This window comes from Gekko japonicus, unplaced genomic scaffold (genome assembly GCF_001447785.1).
Source record: "Gekko japonicus isolate JY-2015 unplaced genomic scaffold, Gekko_japonicus_V1.1 scaffold1728, whole genome shotgun sequence".
In the NCBI taxonomy this organism is placed as follows: domain Eukaryota; kingdom Metazoa; phylum Chordata; class Lepidosauria; order Squamata; family Gekkonidae; genus Gekko; species Gekko japonicus.
The window spans coordinates 194,164-219,329 of NW_015176504.1; the positions used below are offsets into that span (position 1 = coordinate 194,164).

The 25,166-nt window shown below is 43.8% G+C and overlaps 1 protein-coding gene across 2 annotated transcripts in view; it reads right to left on the reverse strand.

Moving 5' to 3' along the window:
- The window catches only part of PFKP (phosphofructokinase, platelet), an 83,933-nt gene that overhangs the window by 35,057 nt on the left and 23,710 nt on the right, over positions 1–25,166 (reverse strand). For both annotated transcript variants that reach the window (XM_015427329.1, XM_015427327.1), the window contains exons 4-10: positions 22,060–22,249; positions 19,663–19,828; positions 16,857–16,901; positions 16,668–16,776; positions 14,788–14,883; positions 2,547–2,639; positions 2,121–2,246 (exon numbers count right to left, since the gene is read on the reverse strand). In XM_015427329.1, the coding sequence (XP_015282815.1) occupies positions 2,121–2,246; positions 2,547–2,639; positions 14,788–14,883; positions 16,668–16,776; positions 16,857–16,901; positions 19,663–19,828; positions 22,060–22,249 (825 nt within the window). The remainder of the gene's footprint in view (positions 1–2,120; positions 2,247–2,546; positions 2,640–14,787; positions 14,884–16,667; positions 16,777–16,856; positions 16,902–19,662; positions 19,829–22,059; positions 22,250–25,166) is intronic.

Sequence of the window (25,166 nt, forward strand, 5' to 3'; positions counted from 1 at the left end):
TATTACAAATCCCAGGCGCAGTATATCCCAAGGGTGTTAAGCAAATGTAAATTTTATTAAAATAAGCAAGTTTGAGCCATTAAACTAACACAATGCTACGATGTACTCTTGAGGATGCACAGAATCTGACCACTTTATCCATAATCCAAGGCTCATGGTCCAAGAGAAGAAAGGAAATATATGATCCCTTGGATCTAACTGGGATTTTTAGGATAATAGGAGTAATGAAATCATGTCTAAGATCACAGTAAAAAGGGCAATGAAATATAATATGCCCCACAGTTTCAACTTCCCCACGTACATGAGGGCTTATACAATCCTGGTATGGTGCATCCCCATATCTCCCAATTTTCAAACATTAAAAAATTATGCTTTCTAACAGGCTCCAAGACTATACAACAGTTCAGAGCAGGCCAAAGGTGATAATGGTGCCAATCCTTATCACGAAGTTAGACTGCTTAAATCAGAGTGGTTTCAGTGAGAATTTAAGCAGCCTAACCCTGTGCAGCCCTGCAACAGTTGTTTGATTGCGTTATTGGCAGATTAGATTTCCTGTGGCTTTCATCAGACACATGATTCACTGTTCATTGTATTATTTTATTCCGTTGAGTTGTCTGGATTCAACGCTTGAGACAGGCAGGATAATTTAAAAACAGAAACTAATAGGGGAGGAGGAAATCTTTCAGTGGTTTCCTTGGTATCATGACATGCATTACAGGACTGTACCACATAGAATGCCCCATTTCCACAAAGTGCTTTCTAACCATCAGGATCTTTTTCTGATGTGTGCAGGATAGAGACTGTTTACTGCAAGTTGTGCCTTTGTTGAAGAACAAGCTACAAGTGTGTTAAGACAGAAAGAGAATCTACTCATAATCAATGCTTGAGACAGGCAGGGGCTTACTTCCAGGAAGGTGTTTTTAGGATTTCACTGAAAGACAACCAGTAGCAGTACAAAGTTTGAGTACAGTGGCACCTTTAAGATCAACAAAGTTTAATCCTGGGTATAAGCTTCCGTGTGCATGCACACTTCTTCAGACAACATGGCTAGCCACCTGAAACTACCACCAGTATAATTAGGGCTGCCAAATGCCCCCGGGGGGCGGAATTCCCCCTGCTTTTGAGCCCCGATTCCTGCTCCCACGGAATCGGGGCCCGGGGTAAACCCCACCCCCGCGTGTGCGTCATCCGGAAGTGACGTCACACGCTGGGGGCGGGGCCACGCCATTTGAGGGGAAAACAAAGAGTTTTCCCCTCAAATGGCGTGGCCCCGCCCCCAGCGTGTGACGTCACTTCCAGATGATGCACATGCGGAGCGCACACGAAGAGGACGCCGGCTGGGAGCCCCCCGCTCCCGGCGAGAAATAATTTGGCAACCCTAAGTATAATTAATGGACTACTATTATGTTCTGAATCACCTTGAATACAAAATAACTGCCAAGGTGCCTGCAACAGCAATGGAACCTATCTACTACTACTGAAGGCATGACTTATATTTATTAAGTTCGACTTGTTAGGCTGCCCTTCGCTGTGAGCAGGGCTCAGGGCAGCTTACATCAATAAAAATACAATATTATTAGACTTAAAACAGCTTTAAAATTCAACAACTACAATCAAACAGTACAATCCAAGATAGTGATACATTTCCAAGATACAATCCAAGATAGTGATACATTTCCAATACCTGCTTACCCCCTGGGTTAAGTAAAATGCAGAGCGGTGGGAGGGGGGTGGGATATGAGAGTGCCAGTCCATCGCTGTTCTCAACCAAATGCCTGGCAGAACATCTCTGCCTTGCAAGCCCTATAGAATGGTAACAGATCCCTTAGGGTGTGGATGTTCTCAGACAGAGAGTTCCATGAGGTAGGGGCCAGGGCTGAAAGGGCCCTGGCCCTGGTCGAGGACAGCTGGATCTCTCTCACACTGGAGACCACCAGGAGGTTCTTATTTCCAGTTCGTAATGCTCTTCCTGGTGCATACTGAGAGAGTTCATTGTGCTAAATGTAGATGAGCCTTTGCTCATCTCTCCCTTTGTGCTCTAAGTAACAACTGGCCCATGGATTGCTACCAACACAGTAGGGTTGATGAATGCCTAAAATGACTCCCTTTTAGCAACTCACCATCTGCACACATTCCATTAAAGGCAGGCGGACAGCTTGGTTTCCAGACAAGGACACAACACAGGCAGGAGTTTTAGGTGTAGCCTCTAGAAGGGCAAGGACAGCCTCCACACCCATGCGGCTTGCCTGAGAACGAGAAAGATGTTCAAGAGTCTTTAAATACACATGCAAATTCTGATGAGGATATGCTGTCTTGGACACCAGCACCTACAAGCCACCTGCTGAATTTTTTAATCACTCTGATAAAATTAGAATTAATGCAGAAACTGAAGACAGAGATTCCTAGACTATAAACCAATATCCGAAAACAGAGTTGTGGGAGGGCTGTGGTTCACAAACCACGAACTGGTGATCTTTGTCATGAAATTAGGTTCATGCCTATCCCTAGTTGTGAAATTCTGAAACTGACTGGTTGTGTTCACTCACCAAAATCCTATCAAAAGCAGAGGGAGTGCCTCCTCTTTGAACATGGCCAAGGATAGTTACACGGGTATCATATCCCAGCCGCTGCACTACAAGCTGCAAAAGAGAACAAAATAGAGGTTCAAGAAAGGCAACAGATTTATAAACAACAGCAGTTGTGCTCACACTAACACATTATTGTGTAAGGACAGTGAGTGGAAATCCAAACTTAAACCTTTAAGAATGCTTAGCTCACATAAAGCTTATGATAATTTCAAATTCACACCAACCCCATTAGTTCTCAGGTCTACACTACATGTAGTCTACCTAATGTCTACACTACACCTAATGTCTACACTTAGGCAGGAAGTAACTCAAAATTTAAAGAACTGCAGACAACGCTGGAAACCCAACTTGACCAAGAGTGGGATGAAGGATATGAGCTGTACCACACACCACCTCCACTGAAAATAATATATTTTCTCTCCAGCCTGAAACAAAATTTTCTGTAACATTAAAAATAAAACATTTTGGTGAAATTATATAACTGAAGAGAGGGAAGAGTACTAATAAAAGCATCTTAGAAAGCTGAGGTAAAAATATCTACTGCTGAAATCAGAGGCATGGCAACCCATCCAAGAATGGGAGAAGATGCCCTGTCCCATTCTTTTATGCCATTATTCCCTGCCTTCCAACTCTAGATCTGAGGGAACTTTCCTTTCTGCCCAGCAGATTTTGATAAACTGCCCCTTTCTAAAGAATCCAATTTATTGCAGGGGTCCCTTTCCCAATGAGATCAAGAACCTCAGTCCAGCAGCAGTGACCTCACCTCACGGCTTTGGACTGGGCAGTTCAGGAGTCTGTTCAGGAACTGCCCTTGTCCTTCCTTCACACCTCTATGCGTGGCAGTACTGAAAACAGTTCTCAAGCACTGACATTTTCTACCCCAGTGCTCCCCTCCTTCATGATACATGGAAGTAACAACAATAAAACAACAACAACAAAAAAATCTTGCCGGTATTTAAATATGGGATCTCTCTTAACCCTAGAAGTTGCAACTGCTACTGAGAGAGGTTTCAGTATTCAAGAGAAGAAGAAGAGGAAGAAGAGGAGGAGGAGGAGGAGGAGGAGACTGGATTTATACCCCACCCTTCATTACCCAAAGGAGTCTCAGAGCGGCTTACAAACTCCTTTCCCTTCCCCTCCCCACAACAGACACCCTGTGAGGTAGGCGGAGCTGAGAGAGCTCTTGACAGAAACTACCATTGGACACTTACCGTGAGTGGTCCTTCTCCTCTGAGGACAGGAGGACATCTGCATGGGTTATTCCCACCGTGCCAATAGGGAGGCAGGAAGTAGATTTTTTCTCCCCTTCCTGTTGGCGCCTTTGGAACATCCCATCTCCAGTTCCGGGACTCCGAAAAGCAGTTGTGTAGCCTGAAACAAACTAACCTTGCCCTGTATAAACAATATAACTGTGAACAGTGGTTTCAACCAACAATTACTCTATCTAGTAACAGAGATAGAGATGAAAAAATAACTTAGAGGAGAAAAGAAGTCTCAGCACAGAAATTTGACCAGAATAGTCAGAAAGAAAACGGAAGGAAGGAAGATGACAGTGGGAGGGCCCAGATGTCCTCCTGTCCTCAGAGGAGAAGGACCACTCACGGTAAGTGTCCAATGGTCGTTCCTGTCAAGAGCTCTCTCAGCTCCGCCTACCTCACAGGGTGTCTGTTGTGGGGAGGGGAAGGGAAAGGAGATGTTATGCCAGTTGGCGGCACTTGACCAGCCGCTTTATAAGCTTCCACAATGCAGGATTTGAGTATCATGCTTAGGGATGATTTTGACAGTCTTTCACCCTTCCGGGGTGGAGAAATGCCAACGAACAGGGAGTCAGACTTCCTCAAAGACTCCGTCCTTACTATGTATATTTTCAGGGCTCTTTTCACGTCTAGTGTGTGCCAAAGATGTTCTTTTGGATGTTTGGGTTGTGGACAGAAGGTTGGTAGACATATTTCTTGCGAACGATGGAAACTAGAATCTACCTTGGGTCGAAAGGTAGGATCCGTCAGTAGCACCACCTTGTCCTTGTGAAAAATGCAGTAGGAGGACTTCACCGATAATGCATTCAGCTCGGAAACCCTTCTCGCCGAAGTGATAGCGACAAGAAAAAGAGTCTTCATCCGCAGCCATTTTAGCCCGACCTCTTTGAGCGGCTCAAACGGTGGTTTCATTAGAGCGTCTAACACCACATTCAGTCTCCATGTGGGAAAACGATGTTTTTGGGGTGGAGACATGGCCGTTGCCCCTTGTAAGAATCGTTGAATGTGAGGATGTTTTGATATTCTCACTCCCTCTAAGTCAGGAATCACAGTGGCGATTGCTGCTATTTGTCTGCGTAAAGTCGAGGCTCGGAGACCTGCGTCCAGCCCGTCCTGCAGAAACGCCAAAAGAGATGGTATAGAAGGTGAAAGTGGATCAACCCTCTTGCGTTTATTCCAACGCACGAACGCCTTCCACGTGGTATTGTAAATCTGTGTTGTGGATACGCGCCGTGATGCCATGATGGTGACTATGACCGGTTCGGAAAACCCTAGTGCTATCAATCTTTCCCGCTCAATCTCCACGCGGTCAAGGACAGCCAAGCTGGATTTGGATGCCATACTGGACCCTGTGATATCATCTCTGGAAATACAGGTAGCGTCAGGGGAGGTAGAATCGACATCCTTTGGATTGTGGAATACCATGGACCGTGGTGCCACTAAGATGACCTCTGCTCTGAGATCCCTGATTCTGCGCAGAGTCCTGGAAATCAAGATGAATGGTGGAAACGCGTAGAGCAGTCCTGTTGGCCATGCTGTTGTAAGAGCATCCGTCGCTTCTGCGGTCTGATGAAAGTACCTCGTGTAGAATCTGGGTAGTTTGTGGTTGGTTGGCGTTGCAAACAAATCCAGTATCGGACGTCCGAAGTGTTCCACTATCATGGCAAATAGATCCAAATGGAGTGCCCACTCTCCCTCCTGTATCGTCTGTCTGCTGAGCCAGTCGGCCTGCACATTTTCTATTCCCCTGATGTGCTCCGCTCTCAGGGATGCAATGTTTTCTTCCGCCCATGTCAGGATTTTCATGGACTCCTTGTGTAGTCTGCAAGAACGGGAACCTCCCTGTTTGTTGAGGTGAGCTTTTGCCGCTATATTGTCCGTTCTCACCAGTACATGTTGACCTTGTAGTCTCGAGAAGAAGTGAAGCAGAGCGAGATGAATTGCTCGTATCTCCAACAAGTTGATTGGTAGTAGAGTTTCCGAGGGTGACCACACGCCCTGCACCGGGGTGCCTTCCAGCGTCGCCCCCCATCCGGTGAGGCTGGCATCGGAGAAAATTTCCAGAAAACGACTTATATAGTAAGATTTCCCGGTTGTCAGATTGTTGAGATTTGTCCACCAGCGTAGACTTTGCTTGAGACTGAGGGGAACCTGTAAGTTGACCACCTTCTTTTGTATGATGCTCATCTGATGTGGTCGTAGAAACATTTGCAAGTCTCTTGTGTGCATTCGACCCCATTGTATCATATCTATGCTGGCGATCAAAAGTCCCAATAAACTTGCCAGTTCCATCAGAGTTGATGATCTGCTGTTGCACACCCGTGTCGCGATGGTCTTGATCTTTTGCGCTTTGGAAGGTGGTAGGAATAGAGCAGACTGTCTCGTGTCGATCAGCGCCCCTAGGTGTTCCACCCGTTGAGTTGGTAGTAGGCAACTCTTCTCCAGATTTATGAGGAAGCCATGGTCGCGTAGGCACCGAATCGTCCTCTCCGTGTTGGATACAGATTCCTGATGTGAAGACGCTCGGACTAATAAGTCGTCGAGGTACGGGTGAATATGGATGCCGAAATTTCTGAGGTGACTTACTGGATTGACGATCAGCTTGGTGAACAGTGGCGGTGCTGTTGAGAGGCCAAACGGTAGTGCCCGGTATTGGTAGTGTTGTCCATAGATGTAAAAACGAAGGTACCTCTTGTGCGCAGGGTGTATGGGCACATGCAGATACGCCTCCGTCAGATCTATGGATGTCAAGAATTCGTTGGGTGCCAACGAATCTGCGATAGACTGCAGTGTTTCCATCCGGAATCTGCGAAGGCGAATAAATTTGTTTAAAAATTTTAAGTCCAGAATGGCCCTCCAATCCCCGTTCTTTTTGGGGACCATAAACAGGATGGAGTAAACTCCTCGACCTTTCTCGTCTGGAGGTACTGGTTCTATGGCCTTGATCTTGATCAGGTGTAGCAGAGCCTTGTTGACAATGCGCTTTTTGGTTGTCGACTTGCTGGTTGGTGATCGTAGAAAACGTTCCGGGGGCTGTTGTAAGAACTCTATGGTGTAGCCTTGAGACACGACCTCTAAGGCCCAGGCGTCCACCTGTGCCATTGACCAAGTGTTCGTGAAATGTGAAAGTTGTGCCCCTACCGGTATGTCGGAATAGTCAATTTTGCTTTGTTTTGGAATCCTTCGCTCCTCTGTCGCTTCTATTGAAGTGAGATCTCTGAAAGCATGCGTTGAAGGATCCCCGTCTGTTGTTCTGCTTGGCTGGCTCCCACGTGGTTCTCTTGGTGTCGTGACGAAACCGTGGCAGGGTATGTTGGGAGTGAAAGGACTGAGGATAGCGTCTGTCAGCGGTTCTCAAAGAACGAGGCATAGCTTTTTTCTTGTCTCTGGTTTCGACAAGAATGTTGTCAAGCGCCTCGCCAAACAAACGATCACCCTGAAAGGGGTAAGCCGTCACAATGGACTTTGAGAGTGCGTCCGCGTGCCAAGCCCAGAGCCAGAGCATCCTTCTTGCGACTGCGGTGGAGGCCAGCCCTCTTGACGCGAACGAAATGATGTCCAAAGTCGCGTCTGCTGTAAAAGAATCTGATTTCAGCGTTCGTGAAATGCCCTCTAGCAGTGCGCGATTGTTCTCAGGTACTAGTTGCATAAGCTTCCTCAGCCAAACAATGGAGGCCCTTGCGGCGATGGATGCGGTGGATGCTGCCCGTACCATCATGGCAAAAGATTCATGGATCTTGCGCAGGGTGGCTTCCAATTTCTTCCAATTTCTTGTCTGTAGCTTCCCGGATGTTGCCCAGACCATCTTCCGAGACCAGTCCCGTAGTTTGAAGCGCGGCCACCGGGGCATCCACTGGAGAAACCTGCAAAAGCTCATCCGCATAGTTAGGCATGGCATAAAGCTTTTTTGTAAATGATGGAAATTGCTTATTTACAGTGGGCCTGTCCCAACCCGAGCGAAGTTGGCGCTCAAAATATTCGGGAAAGGGAAAAACCTTTTCCACACATTCTTCTGGTGGAAAAAATTCTTTATTGCCCCCAGACTTAGATTTGAGCTTTGCCTTAGCCGCCTTCTGGTATTCAGAGGCCGGTACGTCATGCAACTCAAGGGCTTTTAGTGCCTTGGAAAGGAGGTACTGGTAATCCTCAGACTTAAAGAATCTACAAGCCTGTTCAGGCAACAGTAGTTCCTCAGATTCATCTTCTGATAAAAACTCACCCTCCTCTCTCCCCTCAGTTGAGGATGCAATTGACTCCACATCCTCCCTCCATACTTCTTCTAAAGGTCTCCTCGAGCTGGAGGATTGGGCAGGAGGAGGTGGAGGGGGAGCCTTTTTAGAAGCCTTGGTTGGCCATATCGGGAGGTTGGAAGGTTGGGAGCCCGGGGGAGGAGGTTGCTGCCGTTCTGAGGAGTCAACCTTCTTGGCCCTAGAGACCTCCGCCTGGACGGAGCGCCTGATGAAATCCATTAATTCATTAGGATCAATCATGACCGCGTTATCCGGGGGCTTACCGCACTGCAGGTTCTGGTCTCTCGGTGGCAGGTTCCCCGTGGCCCCCTGGAACGCTCCCGAAGAGGATCCAAGGCTGTACGCCGGGTCCTCAAGATGGCCGCCGTCCATCCGAAGACGTGACGAGAAAATGGCGGGCTCATCTACATCTGGCTGCAAGCGGCACTTCATGGCGCTGCGCGCCGCCGCTGAAGCGTCCGCAGCCTCCGTTGGGGACTGGCGATCAAGCCGCGAAGGCTGATCCGTCCCGGTGCTCTCCCGCGGCGCCGGCGATGCGGCCGCCGCGTCTCCCTCGTCGCCCGAGGAGAACGCCTCGGGAATCTCTCTGCCGGCCATAGCGACACACGAAGCCTCTGTCAGTCAGCAGGCCTCCTCGCTTCACTCCGCATCCGGAGTGAAAGAGAAAGTAAAGCAGAGAGAGCAAGAATAAGGAAAAGAAAGGAGAAAGAGAGATAGAACAAGTAAGAAGGGCAAGGCAGGCTAAAAAGGGAAAGAAATATATTTAAAAGGCTTTGAAGTTTTGAAATTAGCTAAGACTAGCTAAGTTGCTGCTTCTCCCTAGTGAGGCAGGAACAGAACTGGAGATGGGATGTTCCAAAGGCGCCAACAGGAAGGGGAGAAAAAATCTACTTCCTGCCTCCCTATTGGCACGGTGGGAATAACTCATGCAGATGTCCTCCGCCTCAGAGGGAGAACTGCTCTTTTTCAAGAACAGCTGTGCCAGAGCTTGTGACTGACCCAAGGTCACATCAGCAGGTGCAAGTGGAGGAGTGGGGAATCAAACCCGGTTCTCCCAGATTAGAGTCCGCGCACTTAACCACTACACCAAACTGGAATTGCCTGATCATCCCTTCTATACATGATGAAAACTGGAGCAAAGCATGTAGGAAGCCCAAGGCTTACTCACAACATGGTGGGGGGCAATATTCAAATATCCCCCAGCTAAGGAATGCAAATCACTTTAACAGGCATGAATGTATCAGCAACGGAAATGAGGATTATCTGACTATACAATTTTGGCAAGATATACTTTTCTTTGCTTCTTGCAAACCCAGGAAAAGGGACTCACAGTGTTAAATTTATGACTTCCCTACTGTTCATGTACACATAGAATTTGCCTAGTCATGTCAGAATGATTTTACTAAGAGCTCATCAGTGATTAATTTTCTCCTTTTATAGTACTTCTGATTCACTGACTGGCTGAAGCCCATAATTTAGTGTAACAGTTTGTTCCAACAAGCCTTGGGGAATAAATTATGCTGGATTTGTAGCATAGTTGACAAATACCATGCTCAGTTCTTATAATGGATTTTTATTAATAAATAAGCCACTGGGAAAGAAATAGATTGAAAAAGATGAATTTAATTGAGCAAGCTGAGGAGAAGATGTTAAACAGAGCTCCCAGTTTGGATCTGAGGTCCCATTTCAGCCCTGAAACACTGTTGCTTAATTATGTTCCTATCATTCCTGGGGGACATCAAATGGTGGTTCTAAATCTAATAACAACAGCCAGAATTATCTTTGCCAGGACTAATCCCCCAACATACAGGAATAGTACTATGAAATTAAATAATTATTTTTAATATTAAAATATGCCCTTTCAGGATTATACAAAAAGAAGTCTGTTTCAGAAAAAGGGATAAGAGAATATCTAAAAGACATCCCGACTACAAAGTTTGCACCAGAACACAGATTTTTAAACCAAATAATAACAGTTCAAGAAATCTCGCAGGCAATAAAAAATGAGGATTAATGAGGGTATAAATGAAGAAAATATTATATTATATTAATTATATTATATTATATATTATTAAAGTGCTATTTTATTCCATGATAGTTTGTAAATAGTTTAAAACCGATTAATCATTTTGTTTATTGATTGGCTGCGGTACAGTTCTTTATACAACTGGGTTATTCTGTCTGTCTGTCCGTCCATCCATCTATCCATATATAGCAATAGCCTTGAGCAGAAAATTGGGTTTTATGTTTGCAACTATTGTTACAGAACCTGATCCCCTTTAAATTTATTGCCAGTCAGCTGTCTTCAGCTGATGGGTAAGTGCTGCATGTCAGTGCAAACGAAAGCTGATATCTGGTCCCCCCCTACCTGTAACACCTGGAGCTGGGGTAGAAAATGTGTGTTTTAGTGACGTAACTGTATGGCTTAAGCTAGACTAGATGTTATGGCTTGGGAGGAGGAATTTGAGAGGACTCTACCATTTTGGTATCATGTTCTTTGTTCCTCAGCCAACGTGTATAGCAGATAGTCAAGGGAGACCCCAGGTATGAACCCATACTCGGTTGTGACATCCAGTGGGCGATTGCAAAGTTGTTATGAAGGCAAAATTGGGGATGGGGGATGCTATTATGCTGCCCTGGGATTCTTCAAGAAGAGATGGACTAAAAAGCTAATAAATACATATGAATTACCGTATGTTTGTGGAAACTGCTTGTTGGCCATCTAGTCCAACCCCTTGTTTGATGCAGGAAACTCAAAGATTGAGCACCCTTGACAGATAATTTTCCAGCTTCTTCTTGAGGTTTCCGGCAAGAGGGGATCCCACCTACCTTCTAGGTTCCTTTAGTATTTAACTGTAATCTACTCTTCTGTAACTTAAACCCTTAATCATGCCCCCTGGAGCATCAGAGAGCAAGTCTTTGTTCTCTTCTATGAGACAGCCCTTCCAGAATACAGATACACAGAACTGGTCATCTACATTTACAGGTCATCTAGTACAATCCCCTGAACAAAATAAATCTCTTATTCTAGAGGTGAGAGTGTGGCTCAAGGAAGGGGTATGTGTTTGCATGCAGAAGGTTCAGGTTCAGTACCTGCCACCTTCAGTTAAAGACTTATAGATAGCAGACTCTTAGAGTGGGGGGTGGAGGACTTTCTCAGCCTGGAATATTGGAGAGCTTCTGCTAGTCAATGGAGACAGTACTGTCCTAAATCTATAGTCTGACTCAGACTAATGTGGACAATCATGACCTGATCAGAGAACAAATGTAAAGAAAACAGTCATGAGGGTCTGACCAACAAATCAAGTAGTCAACAAGACTTGCAAAGAAAATGCTTTTTGTATATTATGGTCAACAAGCACTACAACACAATAAACAAATTCTTTCAAATCATAAGAAAATCCTAGTGTAAAAATACAACATTATACAACAACGTTTCAGAATTCGATCTTCCTTAGGAAATATTAGAGTAGTACAAAAGCTCTCTTGCTCATAAAGTGCTTTACAAAAAATCAGGAAAGATAATATATTTAGCTAGGACGCTGATCTCAGTAAGTATCCAGGCTCAAATATGCTGCTAAGCTTCTGATGGATCCCACGACTGTTTTCTTTACATTTGTTCTCTGACTCAGCTTCCTATGTCCATAATCTTCCATATCCTACAACCTTTTGTGTAGTGTGTATTTCCACCAGTGCTCCCTCTAAGCTGAGTTACTATGAGCTAGCTCACAGCTTTTTAGCCTCCAGCTCACACATTTTTATATTAGTTCAGGAAGGATGGCTCCAGAGCAAACTAATTTATGCAGTAGTCAAATCGCTTGCTCGCAACTTTAATGCCAGTAGCTCACAAAGTAGAATTTTTGCTCACAAGACTCCACAGCTTATAGGGAGCATTGATTTCCACCCTTATTCTCGGGATAAAAATCCTACTGCTGCTTAACATTTATATAGCATTAACAGTCTGCAATGGACTGATCAGAAACTGAGGCTCACAGAACAATGTATTACTTCAGAAATGGAAAGAAGACCAATGCCCCTCTACCAGTGGACCACTGGCCAGTTTCTACTGAAGCTTCTTAATGTTGGATTAGGCAGACTTTTGTCTGATCCAGAAACCTACTTATGTTCTCAAGCAAGACTTCAGGATCACTCAACACAGATTAGTTATACCTCAATCTGTAATGGATTGGAAATCGCTTACATGAATCACCTCATTCACTCCCCATGTAAAGCTTGAGCCGGATGAAGGCTCCTCTGAACTGCATTGTCATTGGTTGCCCTCTAACAGCGACCAATCAGGAACTGTACAGGCTCCAGAGAGGGAAAGACTCTCATTGGTCTTTAACTACACAATCTTATTGGTTGTTATATGTAAATAGGCGTGGCTATGTTAGCCTGGGAATGTTTAAAAGGAGCCTAGCTCCCTATGTTAAACTGTTCTGGTTATGAATGCGTTTGAGTGCTTGTTCGTTACTTCAATAAAGCTGAATCACTTTGCTGAAATCACTCTCCTGAGCTTTGTTAGTACGATCTAACACAATCACTCTTGCTTTGCCCACTTAGCACACAAAGGTGGACTAGAGATGCCAATAAAAATAACTTCACGTGGGATAGCCATGTTAGTCTGTAGTAGCAGAACAAAATTCAAGTTCAGTAGGACCTTGAAGACTACTAAAAAATTTCCAGGGTATAAGCTTTTGTGATTCAATGCTTACTTCATTATATACTTTGTCAGAAAAATTTCAATAAATTGCTTGTTTCAATCTGAGCTTTATGAAACTTCTCAATACAGGAACCAAAATCTGAATGATCTTTGAACAAATAAATTACAGGGAGCTCCCAGCAACTCTCAAATTGTGTTTCAAGACCTATTTCCAGGAATTTGAAAGTAATTTTGCTTCCCACACCTCTGAGGTCAGTTTAAAACTTGATTGGGTGACAAATCCATTTAAAGCTAAATATTCTATTATCGTTTCTGCCATGTGAATACCTGGCCAGCTGGTATGAGTGAAAATAATAATTTTGCTTCCACAAGGACCTTCAAGTACTTATTACTGAAATAACCTGAGTATCTACAGATTGTTTCTACAATGCCATGAGTACCGTTGACCCAGCATACCACTTGTTCTCAGACTTTAATTTCTGTCATCATGTCTCCATTTCAGGCAGGTCTTACATTTAATGGTATTGCAAATCTCTAAAAAGATTTCTCTGAGATACATGCACACACACACATCTTATGCATAACAGCAGGACTGGTAAATTCTATATTCTTGGGGGCTTCTCTATTCTCCAAACATTACTCCAGGGTTGAGAAATCTATTTTGCTTAATGGTGATCATTTGCTATAATCCATCACCCTGGTCATGGGTGAGCATACCCTATAATACAGTCAGCACAGTCAATCAATACCAGGTTTACATTCCACATTTACGGTATACCTGGACTGAGGCATAGCTGGACCACTACACAAAAACACAAAGAAAACTTGGAAATTGTAATGCAACACTATAAGTGTGTCTTATCGTTTGCGGAGTTTGAAAACTGCTTTTCTTTCAGAGTCAAGCCACGGGCAAGCATCCTACCGCACTTTGATTTAAAAGGATAAGGTGTACAGTAGGCAAAAATAAAAAAGCTTCAAGAGCAGCACAGTGGTTGCCAGTTGGCTATCAGAGGTAGATCAAACCGGCAAGCAGAATCTCTTGAAGCCTACAGTCATCTTCCACTGGCTCTCTCTCACCTGAGATCATTTGAGATACTCTTAATAAAGCAAAACTCTGCCTAAGCAGCCTAAGGACGTAAAGGTTTTCAGCACTGCTCATAGGCAGCCAACCAAGCCTGTGTAGAGTACCCTGAAACCTTAATGGATATTGTTACAAGATTCTACTTGACAGATGATAGTCAAGAGACTGCATCTGTATGCATGACTCATAGGAGGACATGGCTCAAAGGAAGAAAGTTCTGTAGAAACTGATCTCTATTAAACACCTTTTCCCACCCAACACATAAATTTCCTGGAGCTTTGGGCTACATTTTTGAAAAACAGCAACAAAATTGGAAACTTCCCTCCCCCCATTTCTGCAACACAATACAGTTAAATTATATTAATACTACATTTGTGGGCTGGAAAGTATAAATGTGTAATGAACAATGACAACAGAGAAGTGACATGGCCTTTGGACTACAGGGATGAACAAAACTTTTTAAAACAATTTGTTGTGAAAATCTGTATGCCGCCTCTCCAGAATCTATTCAAGACAGCTCATAACTGAAGCAATAAAATGATACCAGCCTGTTAAAAAAAGTTAAGCCAATAAAACATGCCAGGGCATAAAAGCAGCACAAGGAAACTGGAGCAGTCTAAAATAATATTGATAAAAGAGTCCTCAGGCTAGGAGCAAACCCCCAAAACAACTAAAGACGATGGAAGACAGTTAAAAGCCTGGGTAAAGAGCAGCATTTCAACTTGTAATTGGAAAAAAAAAGTAAGACAGGCACCAGGCAAGCCTCAAGGAGGATAGCATTCCCAAAGTGAGGTGCCACCACTGAAAAAGCCCTGTCTCTGGTCACCCCCACCTCACCTCTACAATCAGCAGGGCATGAGAAGAGGATCTCTTAACTGGCTAGACAATATATGAGAGGAGGTGGTCCTATACTATCGATAAAGTGTAGAGTTGGGAGTTTGAGACTTACATCCTTAATTTGTTCTGAAGTGATAGCTTTGTTATGGCAGTCAATGGCACCTTCTGCTACAATTATAATATTCAACCTTTTCTTTCGTGCACGATTCTAGGGAGAAAGAAGCACAAAAATATTACAGAGGAAGTATTACAAACAAAGAGTTGAACATCAAACCCTGACTGTACTTCGAAAGTGTCTTACACTAATTTCAACTACTACCTCTGCTGAAATTGACATATGGACCCTCCCCAACTGGTATTTTGCAGCATGCACAAACTGAACACCAACTATCTGATGCTGGGCCAATATGCGGTCTGGAAGCATAGTTAGATAAAGTAAAACAGTTGTTTTCAAAAGCAGGGTATTAATTCAACATTAACTTGGTGTTAGGTATTGGGACTGAAACATTGCAGGACTGTGCTGCCAGAGACAGGGTGAGCTTGGAGCCGAATAACAATAGACCAATAGGATTCTGGCAGTAACCAATTAAGGTGTAAAGTTCTGTAAATAGCCTATCCTTGGGAGTGGGGTGTGTTGGGGTGTGGCCACTGCATGCAATATAACCAAGCTGAGGCTCTGGTCTACAGTCTTGTTCTTGCTGAAATCACTGAATAAAGTAGAGCTGATCACTAGACTTGGAGTCTGTTCATCCATGGAACCCATTATTTAACACTCATTGTCTTGGGAATCCCTGCATGTTTGCCACAGACCCTAGCATGTTACAGAGGATTCTGGGAGCTACGAAAGCAATAAATTACAGACACAATTTAATAATCAGCAAAATAAAGACAGCAACTAAGATAAAAATGCAGGCAGATCTGCCCAACGAATTTGCCTTTCACCAGATTCCATCTAACACAAGACCATTTTAAACACCTTCCTGAATGCAGAAAGTGAGGACACTCTCTGCCACCCACTCAGTTAAACCTGAGAGAGCTAGAGTGAGCAATATTAAATAAGTTGATGCTTGATAACTGCATCCCCTTGATTGTTTTGGCCATTCCTGATGCCTTTTTTGTAATAAAGTTGTAACCTGGAATACCCACAATACAAAACTATCATGTTGTTTCCCACCACTCTGCTCAGCTAAAAGCAACACCTTCCTCCCAACATCAAAGACTCTCCCATCATAAGAAAAGCCTAAGAAAGGCTGTTTGCTCCAGAGGAAGGTACTACAGTTAACTAAGGATACAACCTGGTAATTTTACCACAACCAGGATCAGCAAATCCAGTCCTTTCTGGAATGCTAGCCCTTCCAACTGCCATCCCCTCTGTTTGGTCTGAAATAAACTACTTGTGAACTCACCCAAATATCTGCTGAACATGAAAACGGCTTCTGATTCTTTTGTTCATGAAATAAAGCCCTGGGTGTCATCAGAACATTAATGACATCTACCCTCAAAGCTCCAGATCATCTCATTCAATGACCTGACATTAGCTCAATTATTGTAATCCCTACCCAAATCCTTGGTTTGGCACCAGCTGTCTTTCCTCTCAAAAACACTGATGTTATAAAGCCAAACGGATATGACTATGTAACAATATCACTGAAACAGCATGGCTATTTGGAACAAATATATTAACACCAAAGCTGCAAAAATGGAAGTGCTCCTGCCACCTGAATGTGTATGAATGAAAACAGGCTACCTGGATGCGCATAAGGGAGTGCAACTTGTCTCTTCTGTGTCCCAATTAAAACCACAGCTGGAAAAGCAACCCCAAAAGGTCATCAAAAGAGGGTGCATTTCACAGAGGGATGAAGTGTTCATGGAACAGGCTCCCCATTTTAGCTCAACCCCAAGGATAAGCTGCTTTTCAGGGAAGTTATAACTGATCTGAGAAATGCCTGGCTTCCTCGGAACAGTCCAAATATCATTGTAATAACGGTTTACCTCAGAAAGCTTTGAGCACATCTGATCTTCCCATCCTTGCTCAGGTGGATATTCAGGAATAAAAACCCAATCTGCACCACAGGCTAAGGCACTAACAAGAGCTAGGTACCTGGGAAAGATGTCAGAAAATTCAAGTAAGTTCACAAACTAAATATTGCTGGAACGTTTACTACTGAGGAAAATACATACCCACAGTGTCTTCCCATCACTTCCAGGACAAAGGTCCTCTGATGGCTATAAAACAGACAAGAAAATCAATATTTGTGAGTATTTATTTAAATATTTATATCCCACCTTTCCTCATGGCTAAATGTGAGATATAACAAAAGCACAGAAATTGTAAACATTAACGGACTGCTATCTATCGTCAATTAAGCAGAAAGGAAGGGCCAACATTAACTAGTCTTGAGTAGAAGATAACACTAGAACCAGTAGTGCTATCTCATTCATATATATATATATCACATTGACAGGACATTACTTAAATTAAATGTAAGAGAAAAAACAAAGCATGAAAAAGACAATAAGAGTTAATCATGACAACATAACCTTGTCTATCTTCCTTTTAAGCAGAAGATTTTAAAAAATATGTTCGACACTTGCAGGCCAGGTAAAAACACAAATGTTCTACACTTTTCCTAAGAAACTTCCCCCTTTAAAAATGTCCCCTTGGATTTTTTTTATACTTGTCTCCTAGCATTCCTCCATAAAGTTCAGAACAGGAAAGTAAAACTTTGTAATAATTAGGCCAAAAGACTGTGATTAGCTCAAGGCCATCAAAAAAGCTTCATTCTGAAAATTTCATTTCCCATATCCAAGCTCAGACTTCAGTCACTAAATTACAGCAGAATTTAATAAAGTTGCTGAAAAAAAACTGTGTCTTACTCCTCAGATACAAATTTCTTTCCAGTGATGGGTTATACCTGACAAATTATAAAGCTAGGACCATAAGAAAATCTGGATTTTTCCTGTTTGCTTATAGAACAAAGGCTGAATCCTATGCACACTTACCAGAGAGTAAGCCACACTTCTGAATAAATAACTGTAGGATCATACTAAAAATATCAGACTACAGAAACAGGAATACTAAAAAAGAACCTGACTTAAGAGCACCTGATTCATGGAAAACAGAAGCTCTCCCCTCTTTCTGATATCTGCATGTTATTTTAATACAACTGCGTGCATCTGCTGATGTGAGAAATACCAGTCAAACTGACAACAGGACTCAGCTGCTATGGTTAAGTCTCAAGAAATGCTTGACTGAGGTCCCTGCCACACGGCAGAATAAAAAACGGGCGAAGTGCGGCTAATCAGAGCCGCACCAAAATAGAGACGCCGCGGCGGGATTCCATGGATCCCCTGAGCCGCGGCGCCGTTGCTCCCCGGCACGATCAGATGCCAGGGAGGACGCCACGGTCGGGAGGGGGAGGCTGCCGAACTGCGCATGTGTGAGCATGCGCAGCTCGGCCAGGAGCCGGGAATGCGCCGGCGGAAGGACGCGCCGGCGATCCCACGGCCTGCCTTGATGCGGCCATGCCGGAAGAACCACCTCAGTAGGTGGTTTATTTTTGCTGCGGTGTTTGGGTGGAAGGGCTGGATCGGGGACGGGTGCGCAACGCTTCCCAGATGTTGCGGTGGATCGCGCCCGTTTGCTGCGCCCCCGATTCGTCCCTCTCCCGGCCCAAAACCTCTCGTGTGAACGGGGCCTGAGTTTCCTTTTCATTCTGGGTATACAAGGCCAGAGGCTGAAATCCTCCACTCTTAGGCTGCTGAAAAGCTCAGTGATTTCGGTGGTATCTAAGTAAACTGTGTACTGTATCTACACTCAAAGCATCCAAGCAAACAATGTTGATAAATCAGAGGAATATTCCTACAAGCTATTCTTTCCTGACTCAAAATATGGGTTGGGTCCAACCAGCACTTTCACTGTTGGGGGTGGGGGGATGGCCACCAAAATATTATGCTGGGAGGGCATCATGTGATCCACAAGGACAAAGGCCATGTATTATGTCGGCTGTAAAAAGAAGGGGAATTGGGTGAGATCAATAAAAAAAACTGTCTGGATCCAGTCCAATGGATGGAAGAGTTAATATGTATTATCAGTCTCACCAACAGACACTCAGATATGGCAAGCATCCTGAAGTCATTTAATAGTTTCAGTGCCTTTCTTGGAGGCCGTGAACACACATTAACCCTGTCTTCATAGACTATATAAACAGATGGAAGTGAGTGCAGAAGTGATACTCTAGGTAAAAAAGTGTAGTCTGGCAGAGCAAAGGATTGCTGGCATAAACAGCAACTTGATGTTGAACTCCCTCTTTCCATGGAACATGCAGCTGTGGAATCATCTGGCATGAAGTCATCTGGTTGTGATTCTCTGTGTCCCACTCCACATAACTGGCTGCATTAGGGCAGGGTGCCATTGGGGAAATGCACAATGTAATAGAATCATAGAATCACAGAATTGGAGGAGGCCACACAGGCCATCTAGTCCAACTCCCTGCTCAATGCAGGATCAGCCTAGAGCAGTGATGGCGAACCTTTTAGAGACCGAGTGCCCAAACTGCAACCCAAAACCCACTTATTTATCGCAAAGTGCCAACACGGCAATTTAACCTGAATACTGAGGTTTTACTTTAGAAAAAAACAACTCATACATTAACTTAAGATGATCCAAACAAAGTAAGGAAAGCAATCCCAAATGTTTTCATTTCCTTAAAATTATTTGGCAGAGAATTTGTCACTTTAATGATGGTCTGGGCCTGGCTGGGGCGATGGCACGCTTGCCCACATGTTGAATCTTTCTTGTTTCCTCAAGAGATCTCTTTGTGAATTACCCCCTTTGGAGCCCTGCTAAAATGCTCTAATGGATCTCACACTGATGCACTGTAATGTTATTCGAAACCCCAAGAATTTCAGCCTTGGCCTGAGCTGTCCATTAGCCACATTTAAAATCGGAATGGCTATTCAAATGCACTTGCTGAGATCAGAGTACCTTTGAGCAGTGGTCATGATGGCATCCACAACTTCAATGATTCTGTGCAAGGCCGAGTCAGTGCCAATGGTCATATCTGTGCCACAGAAATCATTATCGATGGAGCCAACCATTCCCACAATGTTGAGGTAAGCGTGCTTCTTAACAGCTTCGTCGTCAATCTCGCCTGCCAAAAAGAACAGCCCCTAAATATATATACAAACATTTGACCAGCACAGCTTCTTCATTCTCACATACAATATAGTGTATTCGTTATACAATTGTGCCTCCCAAAGCTTCTATAAAAATGGTATTACTACTCCACATGAAAAAAGATAAATTAAAGCTGAATAAGACTTCTGTGCTGAATGAGAAACTTTTCCTGCTTCAAGTAGAACTGAGAGGCACTGTCCCATTAGTTAGTCACCAAAAACCATTGGTCAAATGAGCCATAGGACAGCAGTCAACACCTGCTTGAATGCAGAGGAACACAGGCTCAGGATCCAATCAAAAGATCTCAGGTAAACCACGCCCTAAAATCTTGAAATGCTGCTACTCAGAAAAGGCCGAGACCTGACTTAGTAAAATACAGCTGCATTTGTTCATACATAAGCACTCATTTGATGGCATTGATGGCCATGTTTAATTTTTGTATACCTTTGACCACACATGCTTGAATGGACAAAGATAGTTTAAGTGATCTCAGTTATGCTGGGGAGGGACCTAGAACGAGAACAACCAATTGCAGGGATGGACTGTGAGCTCCTGCCGACCTCAGAACAGTGTTTATCTGGCTCTTGGTGACCCCACACATTGCAGTCAAGATATGCTAGATGTCTTACCTGCAGTTTCACTCAAAAGGGAAAGTCAACTGGTTTCAAACATTTGCAACAGATAAGAGGAACAAGTCTACACTTCAATGTAACACTGAAGTCTGGGTGCTGAATGAAATGCCACCTGTCCTCCACTCATTACTAGGGGGAGCCAACTGTATTGTAGGGGATGCTTTGTTCAGTGTCAGAGATATATCTGGTCGCACAAAGCACCCTCTGAGAATGTAGCAGTTTGCCAACCTTGAAACACTGAGCCAAATTCTTCTTCTTACACGTCCTTTTCATCATGAATACTAATTGAGTTTTCATAACTGGCAGGCAAACAGATATTTTTTTGTTCATTCTTTAGATAAGTGATAAACTTATTTTTCCTTACTCAGAGGAGACAAGAGAGTTCACACATTTAGCCTCATGGCTACTGAGTGATTGAGCCTCATGGGCACTGAGTGATACCTTAACATTTCTAGTATATGGAGGAAAATACAAAGAAAGTGGGCAGTAGAACATACAAAGAAAATACAAAGAAAGTGGGCAGGTCTCTCTCTTCAGCATCACAATGGCTCTTTGCAAGAGGCAGGCCAGTTTAAAGGAAGCTTTGCTACTACTCCAGAGCTACGTTTTGCATTTGTTATGTCAAATGACTGTGCAAAATATATCTGTTATTTTATGTGTATCTCAGACACACATCTGATTGTTCCAGCACCATACTTGTGTATTTGGTCATTCCCTAATCATCAGCAGCATTCAACCCCAAAATTGCAAATAGAAGAAAGTAACAAGAAGAGGATGAGCCATTATGTCCTAGGCTCTCTGTCATTCTCCAAATTGGTGTGAAGTCTACCAATTCTGATGCCACCTTGCAAACAGTTCCTGGCAGGACAATTCACCAAGGTCCACTTTCTTGGGCTCCCGATGCTTTCTCAGTCCTCTCATTTGTATTAAAAACAAAGCAGGACAATAATGAACATACAATGCTGAAGTATCAATAACTGCTGCTGGGGAGGGGCATGGTTGTCCCCCCGTGGGGCTCAACATGCTGCAATCAGTGCACAAGCATCCCCTCCTGGACAGCTGCCTCTACCCTACTTCTAGCTGCTGCTTCCATGCCATGTGCCTGGAAGCAAAGCTATATCAGAGCTTTACACAGTGGTGCAGCAGCACTTGGGACTCCAGAGGACTACAGCGATTTTCACAGCACTCTGATTGTGCCTATGTCCCAGGATCTGGCTAGGGGGCACATTCCTGAAGCTAAGCATGTCCAGACGGGTTTCATTGGCTAGATGGGACATCTCCCAGGAATCCCATTCAAGTCACTTTGAGTTCCATAAAGAGAGAAAGATGGGACAAAGGTAATAACGTATGCAAAATACAGGGAGGAACAGCCATCAGATACTACCAACTTTCCTTGGAGTGTCTGGCCAGTTCTTTCAAAAGTACTAAGCTAGATGAAGTGCCGCTGCCTTCTTTGGACTTGACACATTCATCCTTCCTTTTTCAAATCGTATAATAGCTTGGAGCACTGATTCTAGTGACAAATCATTTATTTTTATGGAAATCTTCCCACAAGCCGAGCAGCAAAACTTACCACTTCTGGCCAGCTCTTCTAGCAGTCCACTCCATTCTTCACGGAACTGATTAGCACCTGTTAAGCTGCCGTCCCCACCAATCACACAGAGGTTACTGATTCCACGCTTCACCAGGTTGCAGGCTGCCCTCACACGGCCTTCCCGGGTCCGGAAAGGTTTGCAGCGTGCGCTGCCAATCACTGTCCCACCCTACAAAGGAAGAGAATAGGGTTCCGTTTCCATTTGGGAGCTGCAAGCCGTGAATTGTACTTGGAATTGTTGACTCCCTAGTGGTATTGTACTAGGAAACATTTACTCCTAGTGGCCTTTTGGATGTTAGGTGGTACTGTATTGAATGCATAATATCATTTTGACTGCTGGATTTTGCTATTTCTCCAGCCAAAGTATTTGCATTATTTCCTTAAACATCTCTCCTTGCTCTCTATGTGAATTCTCAATAATCCTTCCAAGTGTGTAGATAAAACCTGGCCACTTTGATAAAAATGTTATCACCATTTCTGTGTGTCGGGTATAAAACCTAAATTAGCAGCTCTCTGGAACAAGAGACAGCATAAGGGATTCCCCCCCCCCTTATGATCAGGCTATTTTCATGTGGGTTTGGGCTCAAATCAGAAAATTGGCCACAACCACTGACATGCACCTCATGTCTATTTCTTCTGGACCATGCACAGCAACACACCACACCCACCACTGCAGAACTGTGACATTTCACCTGAGAAGCATTATTTGGATCTCACAGTTACCTTCCTGGCACTATAATTTCCCTTTACTTTTCTTGACTGGTATTGGTATTCCCTTCCACCACACCCTGAGCATTCCGACTGCGTATGCACACATGCTGAAATTGGAAATCCGGAAGTATAAGACAGTCAGCTGAGTCTTACGAAAGACAGAATCGGTTGGGTGAGTTTGGCATGCACTTAGGAAGCAACAGTCCCTTTGCTCAATTTTTAATCGTATTGTTGGCCTTGACAGAGCTTCCGCCACCTATCAGCAGCACGAGTGGAATGTTTCTGTACAGTAACACATAACACTGATGAAAGAGAGAACTGTCATATAAATACCTTTACTGAAGAAGTGTTAATGATTGATTATACAACCCTAATCCTTCTTCTCTGAGGCACGAAAGAGGAACCTCAGCCGTGCCCAGCGTCTGCCCTCGGAACTATGAACATTTGCTAAGGCGTTAAGCTCTTGAAATGCCAAGCCATCTTTTGGCACCATTGTGCTTTTACGTGATGCAAGTCACAGCAAGCAGGGAATGCCAGAGGAATGAGAGAAGAGGCATGGGACTTGCTTCCAACAGGAACACCATTCAAACCACAGTAAGACAGTCATTAAAGGAAGCAGGATGCATGGTAATGGTTTGTAAACTATACTAAGGGGGGGGGGGCTAAAAGAATGCACCAAAGGTCTGCCTCTAAGCCAGCCTCCATGGGCATAAGCGCTACTCCACTGCTCTTCTTGCACAGTGGATTTTCCCAACTCCAAAGTGAATAAGGATTCCTGGCTAATTCAGCAGACCACATGAGCCCAGGAAATGCTGGACTGGGACAGACAACTAGAATCCAAAATAGATCCAGGTAGGCAGCCGTGTTGGTCTGAAGCAATAGAAGAAAGTTTGAGTCCAGTGGCACCTTTAGACCAACAGAGTTTTATTCAGGGTATAAGCTTTGTGTGCACGCACACTTCCTCAGATACAATGAAATGGAAATTACCAGTCCATACATATAGGTAGAGGGTCAGTCATATGGTACCTGCGTGTGAATGGACATTTTTGCAAGGATTTCATTGAGTACTTGTATATATTTTTTAGTGTTCAAAAGAGACACTTGCAAAAATATTAGCAGTTTTGGATCAAACACAGCTTTGCTCAGTCCTCCCTAACAGGAACAGGCCAGAGCAAGGCATATGGCTGCCAACCCCCTGGTGGGACAAAGAAACACCGAGCATATAGCCGTTACAACACTTAACTGCAATACATCCATTTTTTTCTTTTGTGTAATGGTTATCTCTCCTTATATATAATTGAATAGTGGGTGCCAAAGTTCTAATTCTAAAATGCACTCCCTTAGTGTATGGCTGATGGCACTGCTCCTCAGCATATATCGCCACCAATCAGAAGGCAAAGCCCGGGTCCCGCCCACACCACAACTGCTGCGACAACCTGGTATTTTGCATATGGAAGCTGATTGGACTTCAGTCCATTCCACACCTCAAACTCCCCCCCCCACAAGGCAGTTGGGATTTTCAGTTGCATAACATACCTCATAGGGGAGAGGAGAATGGGTAACAATGGTTACCACTCTCCAGGTGAGGGCTACAGATAACTCAAACATACAAATGCTCTTCAGGTAGCAGAGATCAGTCCCTCTGGAGAAAACAGTGGACTCTGTCATTAAACCCTGCTGAGGTCGCCACAGGAAACTGACACTGTTTGCCCAAAGCCAGAGCACTCTCCCAGAGCCTCTTTCTAGATCCCGTTGTATTTATTTCCACAACGGGCCTTATTTCTAGTAAATTATATAATCAAGTAAACAATAAAGTATCTAAGCAATTTCACTGTAATTATTATAGTTTCAGGTTTACAAATTCTTACAGTCACAGAAGCTCACGGCAATAACGTCTGTCATTTACAACATACAGTTCACAACTGCATAAAGGCACTCACAGATGCGAGATAGTTAAAGGGACAGTTTCAAGTAACACATCCTTTACAATGCAAGTTAAAGAAACAGTTCCAAAACAGTTCAGTTCCTACAACAAATGTTGTGTAAATATACAAACTAGAAACTCACTCCCGAAAATTATACAAATTTCAACATAAGAATTAAATATGTCAAAACATCTTCATTGAGTGGCATGCTAATTTGCTGTTCACCTATGTAGAGGCATCTGTCGTATATGAACTATTAACCTCCATTTCAATGTAACTGAAGAAGTGTGTGTGTACACAAAAGCTCATACCTTGAATAAAACTTTGTTGGTCTGTCAAAACATCTTCATTGAGTGGCATGCTAATTTGCTGTTCACCTATGTAGAGGCATCTGTCGTATATGAACTATTAACCTCCATTTCAATGTAACTGAAGAAGTGTGTGTGTACA